The sequence below is a fragment of the Desmodus rotundus genome, chromosome 3, assembly GCF_022682495.2.
Source record: "Desmodus rotundus isolate HL8 chromosome 3, HLdesRot8A.1, whole genome shotgun sequence".
Lineage (NCBI taxonomy): Eukaryota > Metazoa > Chordata > Mammalia > Chiroptera > Phyllostomidae > Desmodus > Desmodus rotundus.
The window spans coordinates 28,612,029-28,627,329 of NC_071389.1; the positions used below are offsets into that span (position 1 = coordinate 28,612,029).

Consider the following 15,301-nt stretch of genomic DNA (forward strand, 5'->3'; position numbering starts at 1 on the left):
CGGTAGAGCCAAAGCCTCACTTCTGGCACTATGAGGCCCTGTGGGCATCTCCAGACAAATGGGCCTTTGAGTTTGGGACACGGAAGCTGGTTTGTCTGGCCAGACCTGCCTGGCAGCCTGTGTGCTAGGAGCAGCGGCCCCAGGGAACTTGGTAGAGAAACTCAGTGGTCTGGGGGAGGGAAGCCATCCTGAGTGAGTCCCAGGGCTGTTGGTTCTTGGAGGCTTGGGGGGTGAGGGACACAGGAGAGAGTGAGAGCCGCAGGGTCAGTGTGGGTGGTACTGCACTGGTGAGTCTTTAGTCAGCGAGGACATACCCCATGTTGGCAAAAACGTCAGTCTCGAGTGATTCCCAGGGACAGGAGGCTGGCCTGGGCCAGTGAGGGTGTTCCCTGAACTCCGATCTGTGCGTCCGATTTGGGAGGAGCTAAGATGGCCTTGCCGTGTGGGGCGGGGATTGATGTGCACGTGGTGGGAAGGCTGAGGAGAAGCCCGCTGCAGGTGTAGCCTGCGTCTCCTGGGCACCAGCAGCACCAAGTCACAGAGCTGTGGCGAGGTGCTGATGAGGTGCAGTGGGCGTGTCTGCGCCCTGCCCCCGCCCAGGACGGTGCCCACACTGGTACGGACTCAGTAATGGTTCTAGAGGGAAAGGGCCCGCTCTGCCGCTGTATGCGTGCCAGCAGAAGACGCATCCAGGGCACACCTTCATTTTAAAAATTATAGAGAAGCAGAAAGTCAAACATAAATACTGCTTCTGAAGCTTCTTTGAAGGCTGCATGTATGCTGGTGTGGTGCTTCCAAGCCGGCCTTTTTTCTGTGAACTCATTCATGCATTCATCCACTCATTCAGCATACCTTGACAGAGCACCTACTATGTGCCAGCTCTCTGCTGGGTGCTAGGGATACGGAGCTGAGCCAGTGACACACCTAGCTTATGGGTGTGACTCAGTGGCCACTCAGCAAATGTATAAATAAATAAACCATCACATTTCTGGTGTCTGCTCCAAGGCAGGGTCCAGCATGTAGTCTAGGACATCACGTGAGAAAGTGCCATCGGCCCTGAGATCTGAGAGGTCATTGGCTAGAAACTCACGGCTAGAACGTTCCAAGCGGAGGTGGAGGCTGACGACTGGAAGAAATGTGGCTCATGTGCCGACCTGAAGAGGACGTTCTTGCGGTCGGCTGCTAGGAGGGAGGGGAGCCTGGGCAGGGGGCTGCAGGGGCAGGCAGTGCCCACGGCTCCGCTGGCTGGAGGGGTATGTTGAGGAGTTTGGACACAGTTTTCCTGCTGAGGCCAGGGACTTGGTCTCGGGTGTTCACATCTAACTGCCGGATGGCTGGAAGAAAGCCTGGCATATACTGGGTGCTCAGGAGTGTTGAATGAGCAAGTGAGTAGAGAGAAGGGCATTTTCACTAAATGGGGATCGTCCTTCATAAACAGTTCCATCACCTGCTTTTTCCCCTGCATAAATAGCACATTTTAAATGTCTTTCTGTATCAGTACCCACTTCGCTGTGATGAAATGCTTGATGTTCTCATTCTTTCCTCTCTCCCCAGGAAGGAGCGGAGGCCCCGGCGCCCTGCCCTCGGTGCTGGTTGTCCACGAGTGACTGGTGTGAGCAAGCAGAGGCCGGGTGAGTGTGCCCAGGGGTGTGGGGGGAGGGACGCGGAGGGGTCCTGTGGGCCACACTGAGTGGCTTGGGTTTTGACACAGGCTGGCGGAGAGCCACGGAAGGGGTGTCACTAGGGGCACAACGTGATCCGGGGTGCGTGTGGCTGAGGGATGACGGAGGCCTGGATCAGGGAGGTGGTGATGGAGGTGGAGAGATGGGATTCGAGTGCTGTTTAGGGAGGTGGAGTCGACAGGACACGGTGAAGGACTGAGTGTGGGGCATGAGGGAGGGAGGTGTCAGGGATGCCACCCAGGTTTCTGACTGGGGTGGATGATGGAGGTGGGTGGAGACTGATACACAGCTTGTCAGCTGCTGTAGGTGTGAAACAGGCTTCCCGGTGGCATCCCGGCATCTGTCCGCCTTTCCATTCACCGTGTTTCTATAGGAAGCCTGTTCTCATCAACTGTTGGCTGTGGTAGGAGGAGTAAGCTACCCACAGGTCCGGGGTGCGCCGTTCCTTGTTTCCTTGAGGTCCGCTTCTCCTCTTTACTTTCTGCCAGAAGCACCAGTGGGTGTGCTGCAGTTGCGAGGAATGAGGTTGGAGAGTTAAGTTGGAGTCAGTGTGATGGGCCTTGGGTGTCGGGCTAAAGCCTCAGGGCTTTTTCCTGAGGGTGACGTGGAAGCATCGAAGGTCCTTAAGCAGAGACCAGCGTCCATGCATCCATCTATCCATTTCCTTGTCCTTTTTTCTATTTATGAGGCACTGTCTCCGTGCCTACTGTGGAATAAAGCAGCAAACAAGGCATGCTTGAGGGGCATGATCAGAGTTGCATTTTTGTGAGCTAAAAGGGGGCAGTGGTTTGTGTGCGGGATGGATTGGAAGGGAGTGACCAAAGGCACGAAGCCCACTAAGAGGTGAGCAGTGACAGGTCTTACTAGTGTGGTGGCTGGGGCGGGTGTCACACAGATTCGCACTTACTGACCGGCCCTGGCCAGTGTTGCTCAGTTGGTTGGAGGGTTGTCCTGTGCTCCAAAAGGCTACAGGTTCGATTCCCGGTCAGGGCATGTACCTAGGTTGTTGGTTTGATCCCCAGTCACGCATGTATGGGAGGCAACCAATTGATGTTTTCTCTCTCTTTCTCTCTCTCATTAATAAACATACTTTTAAAGTTTAAAAAGAAACAAAACCTTGTTGACCAGCCAGGTGTGTGGGACGAAGAGAAGAGAGAATTAGAGGAGGCCTGGCTGGCATGGTGGCTGTCGCTGACATGGGGACCTGGAGGTGGAGCGGGATCGGGAGCCTGGCTTCCTGCTGGGCCGTCCTCCGTGAGCTCCTGGAAGGCAGAGCCCAGGGCTGTCTTGTTCAGCACCCTGCCTCCTGGCTCAGGGCCCAGCAGGGCTCACTGAACAGTTCTGCAAGGACGGCTGAATGCATCGGGCAGGGAAGCAAAGGGCAGGGGAGGGAAGTGAGCGTGTATCGGGTATCCGCTGGGGGCCGGGTCCTGTGTGTGGTGAGGTGGACATCGAGGTTAGTTAGAAGCTGCAGGCGGAAGGGACTCAGCACAGGTTAGGAAGGTCAGGTGGGGAGGATGGGTGTGGGAATACCTTGTGTCCCTTTCTTTACCTGTCCATTCTGAGATGATGGGTCTCACCTACCCGGCAGCCCAGCCTTACCAGAAAAGGCGCCTAAAAGTGCAACCGCCTGTCTTTGGGGGAGGCCACCATGTGTGAAGGGGTGGGGTGTGCTATAAAGCTCGGCTTCTGGAGGCAAGGCTGACTTGGAGGCGGGGGTTGGGGGGGTGGGGGAATGATGCTCTGAGACCCCTGGAGACCCAGAGCCCTGGGGACAGCTAATACAAGAGGTAAGTCAGGATGAGGCCTCCTTGGGTGCGGGCCCCAGGGTGCTCACAGGGGACTGGGTTCTGGGGCAGGGGCCAGGGCTGTCCCTAGGCCATGTCTGCAAAAGAGCTCAAGGTCTCTATCAGGGTTTCTCTCCTTCAGCACTGATAACACTGACCAGATAATCCTTTGTGGTGGCCGGCTGGCCTCTTACAGGATGTCTCTAGGATGTCTGGCAGCATCCTTGTTTCTTCCCTCGAGATGCCAGTAGCACCTGCCCCCGGCCCTGTCCTCAGTGCTCACAAATGTCTGCAGACATTGCGTACTGTCCTGCAGGGAACCGAGTCACCCTGGGTTGATAACCACTGGGCTGCATCACCTCTTGCTGCCTTACTAATCTGTATAAATCTGGAAAACTGGGGAGGACCACATTTTCAGTGATGGGCCACTTGAGCTGAGTTCTGAAGGGTTGAGTAGGTGGCTGGGGCAGGAGAAGGGCATTCTTCCCAACAGAGAGAGCAGCAAGTGCCTGGAGGCAGCCACGCTGGGGAGCATTCCCCAAGGGAGGCTCCACTCCCCAGGGAAGGAGGCTGAGGGCTGGTGGCTTGGGGATGATATCTGTAGGAAGGTGCTTCTGCTGGTCCCCTTGGTCTGCCCCGGAGCCAAGCCTGTGCTGGATGGACCGTGTGCCCCCTACCTCCTGGAGACTCTGGGACCCTCTCTCTAAGCCCCCTGCACGCGCAGGGGAGACTGAGCAGCTGAGGGCTGAGAATGGGAGGGCAGGCGGGCTGTTCCTGGCTGCGTGCACAGATGCTGGCCACTGGCTGGAAGAGGAAGGCAGCCTGCTGTCGGTGGCTCCTTCCCCAGAGCCGGGGTCCGGGCTGAGCCCGCGATTTATTCTCGTCATAATCCAGCGGTTGGTTTGGTGAGAGTTGGAAACAGGTTGGTTTTCCTCTCCCAAGTGTAACAAGCCTGTTTCCGCCTCCGTGGCCGCTGCTGCAGTGCCACGCGGTGAACTGCCCAAGACGTGACAAAGGGGCTCGGTCAGCTGCCCGCTGATCAGAAGCTGAACAGCTTCCAGCCCTCCTCGCCCTCAGGCTCCTCTCGCCCAAACACCAGCCTTTCCCCTTGGCCAGCGCTCTGTGGGGCCCTGGGTGCCCTTCCTTCTGCGGATGTCCATTTTGGGGCCCCAGCCTCCTGGGAACAGGGTCCTGGCCTGGGGAGGAGGCAGGGAGGAAGCTGGAGGAACAGGTGGTATTTGGAGATTAATTAATATTTGTGAATAATAACACGTGCCCAAGGGAAACAAATCAATCTGTGTTTGCATATTCATGAGGAGGTCGGAAAGATCCCAGCTGTTCTTCAGCCAGGGAACCCCCCCATCTCTGGCCTCACGTGGTCTCTGGGGATGGGGCCCTAGGGCTGGCCAGGGTGGTTAGGTTGGGCTGCGTGGAGGTGACATGACCTCCGTGTAACGTGCATTTCCGTGACGATTGTTTGAGTCCTGTGGCTTGGTGCAGTGCCTGCTCCTCCTCCTTTTTCCTCAGACCCTGTCCCCTGGGGTCTTTGATTTCAAGAACCAGTACAGTTTCCAAAAGTACCTGGGAACCAAGCATGAGGTTGGCAATTTTTTATTTTGCCAAGTAAGGACATGATTAAAAAAATATCTGCTATCTGCTTTCACCATCGTTTCATACAAGAAAGGACATTTTAACACCAAGGACAAAATTTGAGGATAAAGGACAGTTCTGTGCAAGAAAGGGTGCTTGGCAGCTTTACACTGACAGAGCAAAGAAAAGGGGTATATTAGAACCACTCAGAATGCAGAAAAATTACATTTAATTATATTCTATCATACAAAGGAGTTGTTTTCCTGCCCAAGGATATCAGTTTGGTAGAGCCGACGGCCCACAGTGCAGCTCAGCGACGCGCCTGGGTGTGCGAGTGTTCACTCCGGCCTTGTTTCCGTCTCAGGGAGCCCAGGCTCACCCGGCGGGGCCTCCGGAAGTGGCGCTCTGCTCGGAACACTGTGGCGCCGATTCAGTAGGTTCTCTGCAACCCCAGCAAGGCTAGCGTTGTCCCGCCTCCCTGATCCCTTCCCACCTTTTCCCCACAGGCAACCCTGAGCCCTCAGGAGTGGGGACAGGCCTGGGGACCTGGGACTCTCAGTGAGGGGGCCCTGGAGCAGGGAGCGGCCTGCACTGCCTGACATGGGACAGGCGCTGCGCCCAGACTCCAGGGTGGGAGGGCAGCTTGCTCATGCCAGGAGTGACGAGGGAGAGGCGCTGGCTCGGACAGCTACGTGGCTGCCTGAGTCATTCCCCGGGAATGTGTCTGTGTTTGTGTGTCCCCGTGTCTCCCCGTGTCTCCCCTCTCTCTGGGCAGCCGTGTCCCTGTGTCTGTGGGCCACTGGGAGAGCTCTCCAGGAGAGGAAATATCTTTTCAACTTGTCCACCTCTGCCTGTTCTGCTTTCTGGATCTGAACAGAGTCACGAACACTGCAGGCCCAGGCAAACAGGGGACCCCTGGAGTCCCCAAGTCAGAGCCCCTCGTGTTTGTCACAGCGGGCTGGGGTTAGCAGAGGCCCAGGGACACCCATGATCAGAATCTCATCCAGGATTACCCCACATGATACCTACTCTGGAGTTACACCCCCGTGATGGCTATACTGGGGACATATAACCCCTTCATATGTCCCCAATGCATGCGAAGGACCGACACCTCCATGATGTCTGTAGCGGGGGTCACGCCTCTGTTATAAAGTATTGGGGAGTTACACCTCTAGAATGTCTATCAGGAGCTCCACTCCCGTGACGTCTGGACCCTCTGTCACGCTGGTGATGTCTGGGTCAGACAGCTGCATCCCCGTGACATCTGCACTGGGGTGTTACGTCGCTGTGTGTACCAGGGCAGCCACAGGCAGTCAAGTCCGTGCCGACGGTATTGGTGACATACATTTGGGGCGACTGTGCTGTGCAGTTGTACCTCCATGCCGTCTGCTCCTTGTAGCTTCGTCCCCTTCATGCCCGTGCCAGGGAGCTGAGCCCCGTGATGGGTGCTCCTGAGCGGGGAGCCCTGTGGTGCCTACACGGAGGGGTTCGCACCGGCTGCTTATAGCCGAGGTTAAACCTCTGTGATTGTTGCATTGCTGCGAGGCCATGACGTCTGTACGAGGCCCCTCTGCCTGTCCTTTGGTGCAACATGCCACTGAGCCATGACATCTGTGCCAGGGGCCACGGGCTGATGTGTCCGGGGACCATACCTTCGTGACGCCTGGCCGGGCATTTCGCCACCCGATGTCTGCTGGGACGCTGAATCTGTTGTTGGCTGCCCTGCTGCGCCACAGCGCCTGATGACCAAGCCCAGAAGGGGCTTTGTGATATGTGGCCTCCATGCCAAGTTGGCTGTGCAGGGCATCATTCGTTGTGGGGGCTCTCTGTCTCCAGGTCTCAGCCACCGGAGCTCCGTGATCGCCGAGCAGACCCCAGGTGTGATGTGGATGGGGCTGGATGCGCACCATACCCCTTCAACTTCTTGCTTTTGCTGCTCAGCTCCTGTCTCAGGCTTTTGACAAGATCTGGGACAAGGGACATCCCTCACCCTTCTCCCTTTGTGTTCAGCCCCTTTCTGCTTCACAGGCCTGCCTGCTTTGTCCCAGCAGCTTTGCTCACCTACTGACTTCTGATCTCATCACCTTTGACTTTCTCAGTTGAGACTAGGGTCAAATTCTAGGAAGGAGCACAACCGTCTTTGAGCCATGCCCCTCGCAATCACCTGTCCTGTCACCTCCTTGCAAATGTTCGTATCGTTGTGGGTCAGCCAGAGCCTGGCCCTGACCGCGACCCTCCACCAGAGTCAGTGGGTGCCGCTGCAGGTCCCTAAGGTGTGTTCTCTGTCACTCACTCCTCCTCTATGTCTTGTGGCATTTTTAGAGCATCAGTGAGGGACTTATATGCCAGCTCCTGCCCAGAGGAAGGTGTGAACAAAGCTGGTGGGCACTGGTGTGAATCTCCTGTAGCTCCCTATGTGGGGAACACGGGAGATAGACCCTCAGGAGTTCCCCACGGGGGCTGGGCCGAGAAAGCAGTGTGTCTGTGCTGCGTGGCGTGACCGTGCCGAAGGCTTCACTCTGGCTTCACTCTGGCTTCTGGCAGAGCCGGGAGGGAGCACGGGAGAAGCCCTGTGAGCAAAGGCTTGGTCCCTCCCAGATGAGGTCCTCCCCCTGCACAGGTTCCTGTCTCAGCGTGGTGGCACTTTTCAGCATGTGGCCCTGCGAAGTTTGCCCATGCCCCTGCTGGGATGAGGGCAAGGAGGTGTGGGGTTGAATCTAGGGTTCAGCACCTCCATTCCTGACCAGTAGGGCCTCCCTGTAGCTTCCCGTTGGAGTGGGGAGGTGCTGTGGGAATTGGGTAGGATGAGGGTGGCCAGGTGGGCAGCTGCAGCTTGTTAAGAGTGAGTCCTGGCTAGCCTGGACAGGTTGTGGCTTTGACTTCGAGCCCCTGATACCTGGATCCTGTCCGCCACTATCAAGCCCGTGCTCAGGTCTGTATGCAGCCTGTGGGGTCTGGCTTCCTGCCCATTTCCTCCCTGCTGGGAGAGGAGGGAGAACAGGGTGCCCCAGGGACTCTGGAGTGCCTGGCCTGTATGGGTCTGCTAACTTCTCTCTGATCCCTTTCTCTGTCTTGTTTTGTTTGGTCTCTGTGCATCTCTGACCCCAGTCCTCTGTCCCTGCTCCCTCATGGAGGAGCGTGGGAAACTCAAGATCTTGGATGGAGCCTCCCTGTACACCGTCCAGTTTCGGCAGCCCCCTACCCCCTATTCAGGTTTGGGGAATGAGCAGAAGGCCTCACCCTATAATGTGACTCTTGGGCTGTTTTGGAGGTCACTGGGGGATCTATGAGGAGCATGGGTGGTCATGGATCAGAAAGTATGGGTGAGCCCGGCTGGTGTGGCTCAATGGATTGAGTGCTGGCCTGCAAACTAAAGGGTCGCTGGTTCAATTCCCAGTCAGGGCACATGCCTGGGTTGTGGGCCAGGTCCCTGGTGGGGGGCGTGCAAGAAGCAACAAGAAGCAACCACACATTGATGTTTCTCTCCCTCTTTCTCCCTTCCTTCCCCTCTCTCTAAAACTAAAATAAATAAAATCTTTAAAATAAAAAAGGTATGGGTGATCATTATATAGTCCAGGGGTGGTGGGGTGGGAGGCAGGTCTGTTGACCTGGGCTGTGGATGATTAGTAATCAGTGAGGATGACGGTCCCTTCCTCCTCACCCAGAAGGCCAGGAGGTGGCATGGGTGGGCAGTAGAGACATTGGAGAGTACCAGCTAACTAGCTTGCCCTTCTGTCCATCACAGGTAGATTGTCCTGGGCTGTGGCTGGCCGTGGCGCTGGACTCCTGGATGGCCCCTGAACCAGCCCCAGGGAGGACGATGGTGCCCCTTGTGCCCGCACTTGTGATGCTTGGTTTGGTGGCGGGCGCCCACGGTGACAGTAAGTCTGACCCCTTGAGGTGTGGGATCTCCCAGGTCATAAGGTGGTGTCCCTCGTAGCAAGACTCTGGGATGGGGGACAAGACAGGGTGTCTAGACACCTCTCCAGACCTTTCTCTGTCCTAGAACCCCTGCCACGGAGAGAGAGCCCCTGTCCGAGCAGCACCCAGCTCCTTGCTTCCTGGGTGCATCCTGTGGCATGCCCGCATGTCGCTTAAGACACCGTGGGGTGGAGCGTGTCTAAGCATGACTCCCTTTTATGGGCTGGGGTGAGACCTGTCGGATTCATGTGGTCACTGGGTGATGTGCTCCGGCCTGTGCCGTGTGCACTGCTGCAGGTCTGTGCAGAAGGCATGGCACGAGCCCTGTCGGGCTGGCGTGGGTATGGGGGGGGGCAGGCAACGCATGAGGAATGTGTGTGGACCTGGGAATGGGAAGCCACCTGTGTCCACACATCCAGGGAGGACCCAGAAGGCAGAGCCATTATAGCTCTTCCCTGGTGCTAGACCCCAGGGATCCAGGTGTGAAGGCACAGCCCCTCCTTTCCCTCTCCCCTGGATTTTCAAGGCAAAGGAGCATCCCCCTCTCTGAGCCTCTCAGCCCCCCGGGAGTCTGGGGGAGATTGCACTTGGCCAGGAGGAAGCTGGTCTCCAGCACCCCTCTGTGTATGTGTTGGGGGAGGTGGAATTGTCCCCTGCCCAGATCCAACTCCGAACTTTGGTCCCTTTCCTGCCGCCCTTCCCCCTGCCTGGCACTGTGAGACTGGCCGCAGCCCGCCCCGTCACCATGGTTACCACTGCTTGGTTACTGGTAGGAGGCGGGGCACAGGGCTGATTTAGCCAATCTGCACACTGAGGGGGAGAGGCAGGGTCGGAGCCAAGGTCCCTGGGGGAAAGGGGACGTTCCCAGCCTGTACAGAGCCCAGAGGTGGCGGGAGGGCCAACCCAGGGGTCACCCTGGGGGTCAGCAGGCAGTAGGGTTTTCCCCCACCCCCCACTCCAAGTCTGTAGGCAAAGATATTCTCTCCTTGCCCCACCCAGGCCCTTTCTCCAGAGGCTCATTAATTATTCAGGACCAGATCTGGAGAGGGGTTGGACTGGAGCTCCTGCCCTTTGTCCTCCCTGGCTGGGCCCTGGTGGGGCTAGAAGGGCAAGAGGGAGGGGAGCATATCGGGGTGAGGGGTAATGGGAGCATTGAGGTGCTGGCAGTGAGAGGGCTGGACAGGCCGGAGTAGGGTGGGGCTAGGGGGTGGGGGTGATCTCCAAGCTTAGTTAGCTAGCGTTGGAGCCTGTAGGGGCAGGTTGGGGTAGAAGTCATCGCGTGTGACTCCCACAGTGGCAGGGAGGCGAAGGCTTGTTGAGAGTCAGGTGTGGTCATTTGCCCCTGGACATTCCCCCACCCCCACCCTGGCCACTCTTGGGGCCTTTAGACAGGGAGCTTGGAGGCAGCGGGGGGCTGCCCAGCTGGGCTTTCAGAGTCAGCACCTCCTGGGGGAAGAACTGCCTTTTTCCTCCCGCTTCAGACCCGACATGCCCCAGCCTGTACCCCTCACCCCTACCCCCCACCCAAACCTGCTCGTCTTCCTGTTTTCTCTCCTGGGGAATGGCATTACCACCCACCCAGCCGCCCAAGTCAGAAACCTGGGCCTCCTCCCAGCCTCCTCCCTCTCATACCCCACATCTAATCCATCACCAAGTTCTGTTGTTTCTACCTTCTAAATATCTTTGGAATGCATCCACTTCTCTCCCGGCTCCCTTCACCCAAGCCACCCTCAGCTCTGGTTGGAGCTTTTGTGTGCAACAGCTCCTGATAGCTTCCAAGCCTCCAGTCTCTTTTCTCATAATGTATTCTTCATTCCAGAGTAAAAGTCATGTTGCAAAACGAAAGCCTGATCACGTGCCCTTCCGTTTAAAACCCCTCACTCTCCTCCCTTTTGCCTTCAGGATCAAGCCTAGGGCTCTCGGCCCTTTTTCAGGCCCTGTGTTGTCAAGCGTCTGTCAACCTCATCCTGTCCTCTGACCCCTACCCCACACCCCGCCATGCTGACTTCTCTCAGTCGCTCATGTTCTCCCCAGGCCTCTGGCCCTCTTGTTTCCTCTACTCGGAACCCTCACCCCATCCCCTTCACCTGACAGTTCCTGTTCCCCTGGAGCCATCGCTTCCTCCAGGAGCTACTCCTCTGTGCTCCCACTACATTGCATGACTGTGACCGTCTGCTTTGGGTCTGCCTGTCCCATTGGACTGAGTTCTGGGGGGTCAGGCCACTGTCCAGCTCAGGTCCTGGAGTGTAGTAGGTGAGTGAAGGGGTGGAGTCAGGCCTGGTCCCCCAGTAGGAACTGGGACAGAGCAGAACAGTTTTTAGAGCAGAGTCCAAGACCCTTTGTGCTGGTCTCTTAAGGATCAGAGTCCGAAGGTCAGGGTCTGGGATGTAGGAACCAGCCAGAGACTGAAATTCATGAGTTAGGCTCTGCTTCTGGGCAGAGAGGAATGGGACACAGGCCTGGCCAGTCAGTGGCTGTGGTGATCTGGCCTGGGGGACAGGGTCTGCCGTCCAGGCCTGCCTTACACTGCACACACTGTTGGATCTGTCCCCCCGTGGTGACCAGGGTTGAGCTGGGCTTGGGAGACTTCTAGCCAGCGGCATGCTGCAAATGCTGCCAGAGCTGCCGCGGAAGGTAGGGCAGGCACCCCAGAGAACTGACGACCGGAGCAGTGAAGCGCGGAGTGGACAAATGTGTTTCTATAGGCCTCTTAACGAGACAAATGAATGGGGGCCCTGGCCTCTGAGGGGAGCAGGGGGAGGGGGGGAAAGTAGCTGCGAGAGTTAGCCCAGATGCCCCAACGTCAATGCCAAATCAGCTTTGATGGAGACCTGGGCTTATGGGCTTGGGCAGCTCCCCCAACCTGGGGTTTTGTGGCTTCTCACGGGGGAGTCTTGTGGGGCCAGAGGTGGTCCTGAGTAGGAAGAGGTTTCTGCTGATCTGCCGTGCGTGGGGGTGGGAAGAACACAGGCCTGCCTTTGGAGCCTGCAGCGTGGGTTACTGCTGTGGGTGCTGTGTCGGGAGCGCATGGCACAGAGGCGGTAGCCTGAGCATCTTGGGAGGCCTCCTGGAAGAGGGGGTCCCTGAGGGGTGAGTGGGCATTTGCTAATGGGGGTATTACATAATGAGAGGAGATTGGGGGGAGAAGCAGACATGGGCCTGGGCTCCTTTGTGGAGCTCATGGGAGATCCACAGTGAGCACCATCCTCCTTTTGTCCCCAAACCACATTGGACAGGCAGGGATGCGGGACCCTGGTTGTGGCCCAGTTACTTGGAACCTCAGCATCCAAGTGCAGGATGCCTGATGGCTGGAGGGGCAGGTGTGGGTGGGGACCAGGGCCTGAGTAGCTGAGGATGTGTCTGTCACATCATTGCCCCGCCCCCTAGAGCCTGTGGGGCTGGACCACGGCAGGGTGCTGCACGCAGTTCTGCCGCACACGTGTCCTTACGGGTGTGGAGGACCTGGAGTCCTGTCTAGACTCTGTCCCTTGGGGACTTCAGCAGGCTGCTTTCTCTCTCAGGGCCTGTTTTCCTGTTGCGCAATGAGGGTGATCACTCCTCACTCCTGCCTGGAAAAGTTGACTGAGGTCACCAGTTCAAGGCTCCTGGCACGTACTACGTGCTCCCTCCATAGGAGGTTGTGGCCTAGGGCTCCCTGAGTGTCCCCTGGAGCCCAGGGTTGTCTCTGAGTGGGCTTCATGGGTGGGGGTGTGGGGGGGGCGGAGCAGTCACAGGAGCCAGCACTAATGAGTCCCCAGCTCATTAGGCAGTTCAGGGCCTGGGAAATCACCTCTCCGGGAGCTCCCGCCCCTGCCTGGCAGTCCCTGGCTACCGCTGCTGTGTGTCTGCTCTCTGCTTCCGTGTGCTGCGTGTGTAGTGTGTAGGGTTGCTCTGCAGGGAAGGCAGAGTAACAGCAGTCAGTCTCTGGTGGCGGACCCTTGGAGGTGGCCCAGTTTGGCTGTCCCCAGGGCTGGACCCAGGGGGGCGTGCCCACCCACTACCAGCCCAGCCCACTCCCTCTGTGCCCCAGGGCATGCTCGCAGAGGCTGCTGCCCCCAGGGGAGGGGTGGGCTTAGGGAGTCACCCCGTGGTGGAGCAGAAAGCCCCTCCTGGCTTGCGGTCTCTGTTCAGATGCTCACTAAACACCAGCTCTGGGTCAGCACTGGACAGACTGGTCAAGTCACCGGGTTTTGTGCACCTGCCTGGGGACCTGACCAGTCACCACAACACATGATGATCAGTGGTCGGATGGGGAACCCGAGGGCTTCGGGGTGCGGTGCCTGAGAGGAGCAGGGCACACACAAAGGCAAGGAGGTGTCCAGGGGCCTGGCCTGTTGGAGCGGCCTGTTGGGTGGGGGTGGCAAGTCCCCTGGGTCCAGGACAGTGTGTGGCCCGTCGCAGGTGCTGTTCTTTGAAAGAGCCAGGATAGGTGAGCCCGGAGCAAGAGCAAGTGCGGGGAGCGGAGTGGGGAGACAGAGGGAGGGTTTGGAGCTGGGGAGAGACAAGGTCAGGTTTCTGCCACCCAGAGGTCCTCCTGGTGAACAGAAGGGGCGAGGGCTCGGCAGGGCTTTGAGTGGAGGATGCGCCGAAGTTTGGTTTGACTCCTGTGCTAGGTGAGGTGCTCTTGGGTGCGGGGCCGCGGGAGGTGAGAAAAGCCGGGGCGAGGCCAGACTGAGGGGAGGGACCTGTCCCATGGGTGGTACCAGGCTTGGGCTGCACTGCTAGGCTTGCCAAGCTCCGGTGGGTGGGTGGCCAGGCGGGGCGCTGGCTCCACTCCAGACTCCAAGGGGTGTTTCGCCTCCTCCGTGGCCCCAGGCCTTGGGCCCAGTCCAGCCTCCACATGGTACTAAGGCCTTTCTCCTTCTCTTACTCTCTCTAGACCCGCACCTGGCTGAGAGCCACTCCCCAGTTTCTGGTTCTTTGTTTGGTGCTGAGGCCCCGCCCCGCCCCGCCCCCAGGCACGCTGGCTGGGCCATTCCGGTCCAGCAGGTTCCAGCCTCTGGTTTCCAGGCAGACACGTTGAGACTGGAGCCAAGGAGGGTTTCTACCCCTACTTCTCTCCCCGGCAGAGGGGCCTTCCTCCCCCATGTGTGAGGGGCTCAGACCCCATCCTCCCTGGGCTTTCTCTTGTCAGTGGCTGCTGTATTTGTTCCGGACCCCTGCGTGCCAGGAACTGGGCCCTGCCCTGCGACGGGCCGGAGACAGGGAGACCTGGTGTCTGCCCTGCCGAGGGCTATTGTTCTGGGTGGGGAAGCAGCCGTGACTCAAATACTCCCCAAAAGGTGGAAAAAGTAATCAGTCACCTTACACACGTACATAACAAACCGCGAGCCAAAGCAATCACCTCACACACCTCCATAACAACCAGGAGCGGCACCGTGAGACAGGGAGATGGGGTTACCAGAGAGCTCCAAACCGGGAACCGGGCTAATGAAGTCAGGGATGGGGCCTGAGGAACATTTCCTGAGGAAGTGATTTTTAAATTGAGTTCAGGAAGGTAAATAGGAGTTAGTGGCTAAAGAGGGGTCTAAGAGGTTTGTGGCAGAGGGACAGCCTGTGCAAAGGCCCTGCAGCTGCAGAGGGACAGCCTGTGCAAAGGCCCTGCAGCCGCAGAGGGACAGCCTGTGCAAAGGCCCTGCGGCCGTAGAGGACACTGTTTCTCCAGGGCTTTGGAGCCGGGAAAGTGGCGGGGGCAGACCTGTCAGGGCTCTGTCTGCCATGATAGTTTAAATTTGGTTTTGAGAGCATGAGTGGGGGGGGAGCGGTGCCTTTGGACAGTTTTGACCAGGGGAGAGAGGCTGTCAGTTTGCCCCGGATACTGAGTAAAGAGAAGACTGGAGGGGGCAAGACTAGAGGCAGGGACACTGCTTGGCAGGTTGGTGGAGGGTCCAGGGAAGGGTGGGTGGTATCTGGGCTGAGGTGGTGGCAGTAGTGCCGCCTCAGGTGTGCGGGAGGGGCGTGCCGAGTGTGCAGAGATGCACCGGCGGGGCCCCCTGCCCTGGTGGAGCCTGAGGGGGCAGCGTCCTTCCTGAGAGGACCTGTCTGAAAGGGTCAGGCTGTGCAGACAACTGCAGACAGGGGGTGTCCAAAGCCGCCTTCAGAGGACAGTCAGGAGAAGGGTGGGACAGACTGAGGCATCCTGAACCTTTGTGTTGTCCCCATGTCCCTCTGGTCCCCACCAGGCTTGTGTGTTCCCCCCCAGGCTGCCCCTCTGATGACTCTGGGAGCAGTCAGGCGAGTCCCCGACTCCAGGATTCGGACCGCTGGCTCAAGCCCTGGCTTTCCCACCAAATCACTCTGTGATTTGCCGGTTATTTAACC

General features: G+C 58.2%; 1 protein-coding gene across 3 annotated transcripts in view; it reads left to right on the forward strand.

The window, feature by feature from the left end:
- PTPRF (protein tyrosine phosphatase receptor type F) overlaps positions 1-15,301 on the forward strand; it is an 82,567-nt gene that overhangs the window by 5,497 nt on the left and 61,769 nt on the right. For 2 of the 3 annotated variants that reach the window (XM_053921777.2, XM_053921779.2), the window contains exons 2-3: positions 1,555-1,631; positions 8,805-8,940. In XM_053921777.2, coding sequence (XP_053777752.1) covers positions 8,850-8,940 — 91 coding nt within the window. In that variant the 5' untranslated portion in view covers positions 1,555-1,631; positions 8,805-8,849. The remainder of the gene's footprint in view (positions 1-1,554; positions 1,632-8,804; positions 8,941-15,301) is intronic. The other variant, XM_053921778.2, reaches the window with a different exon arrangement.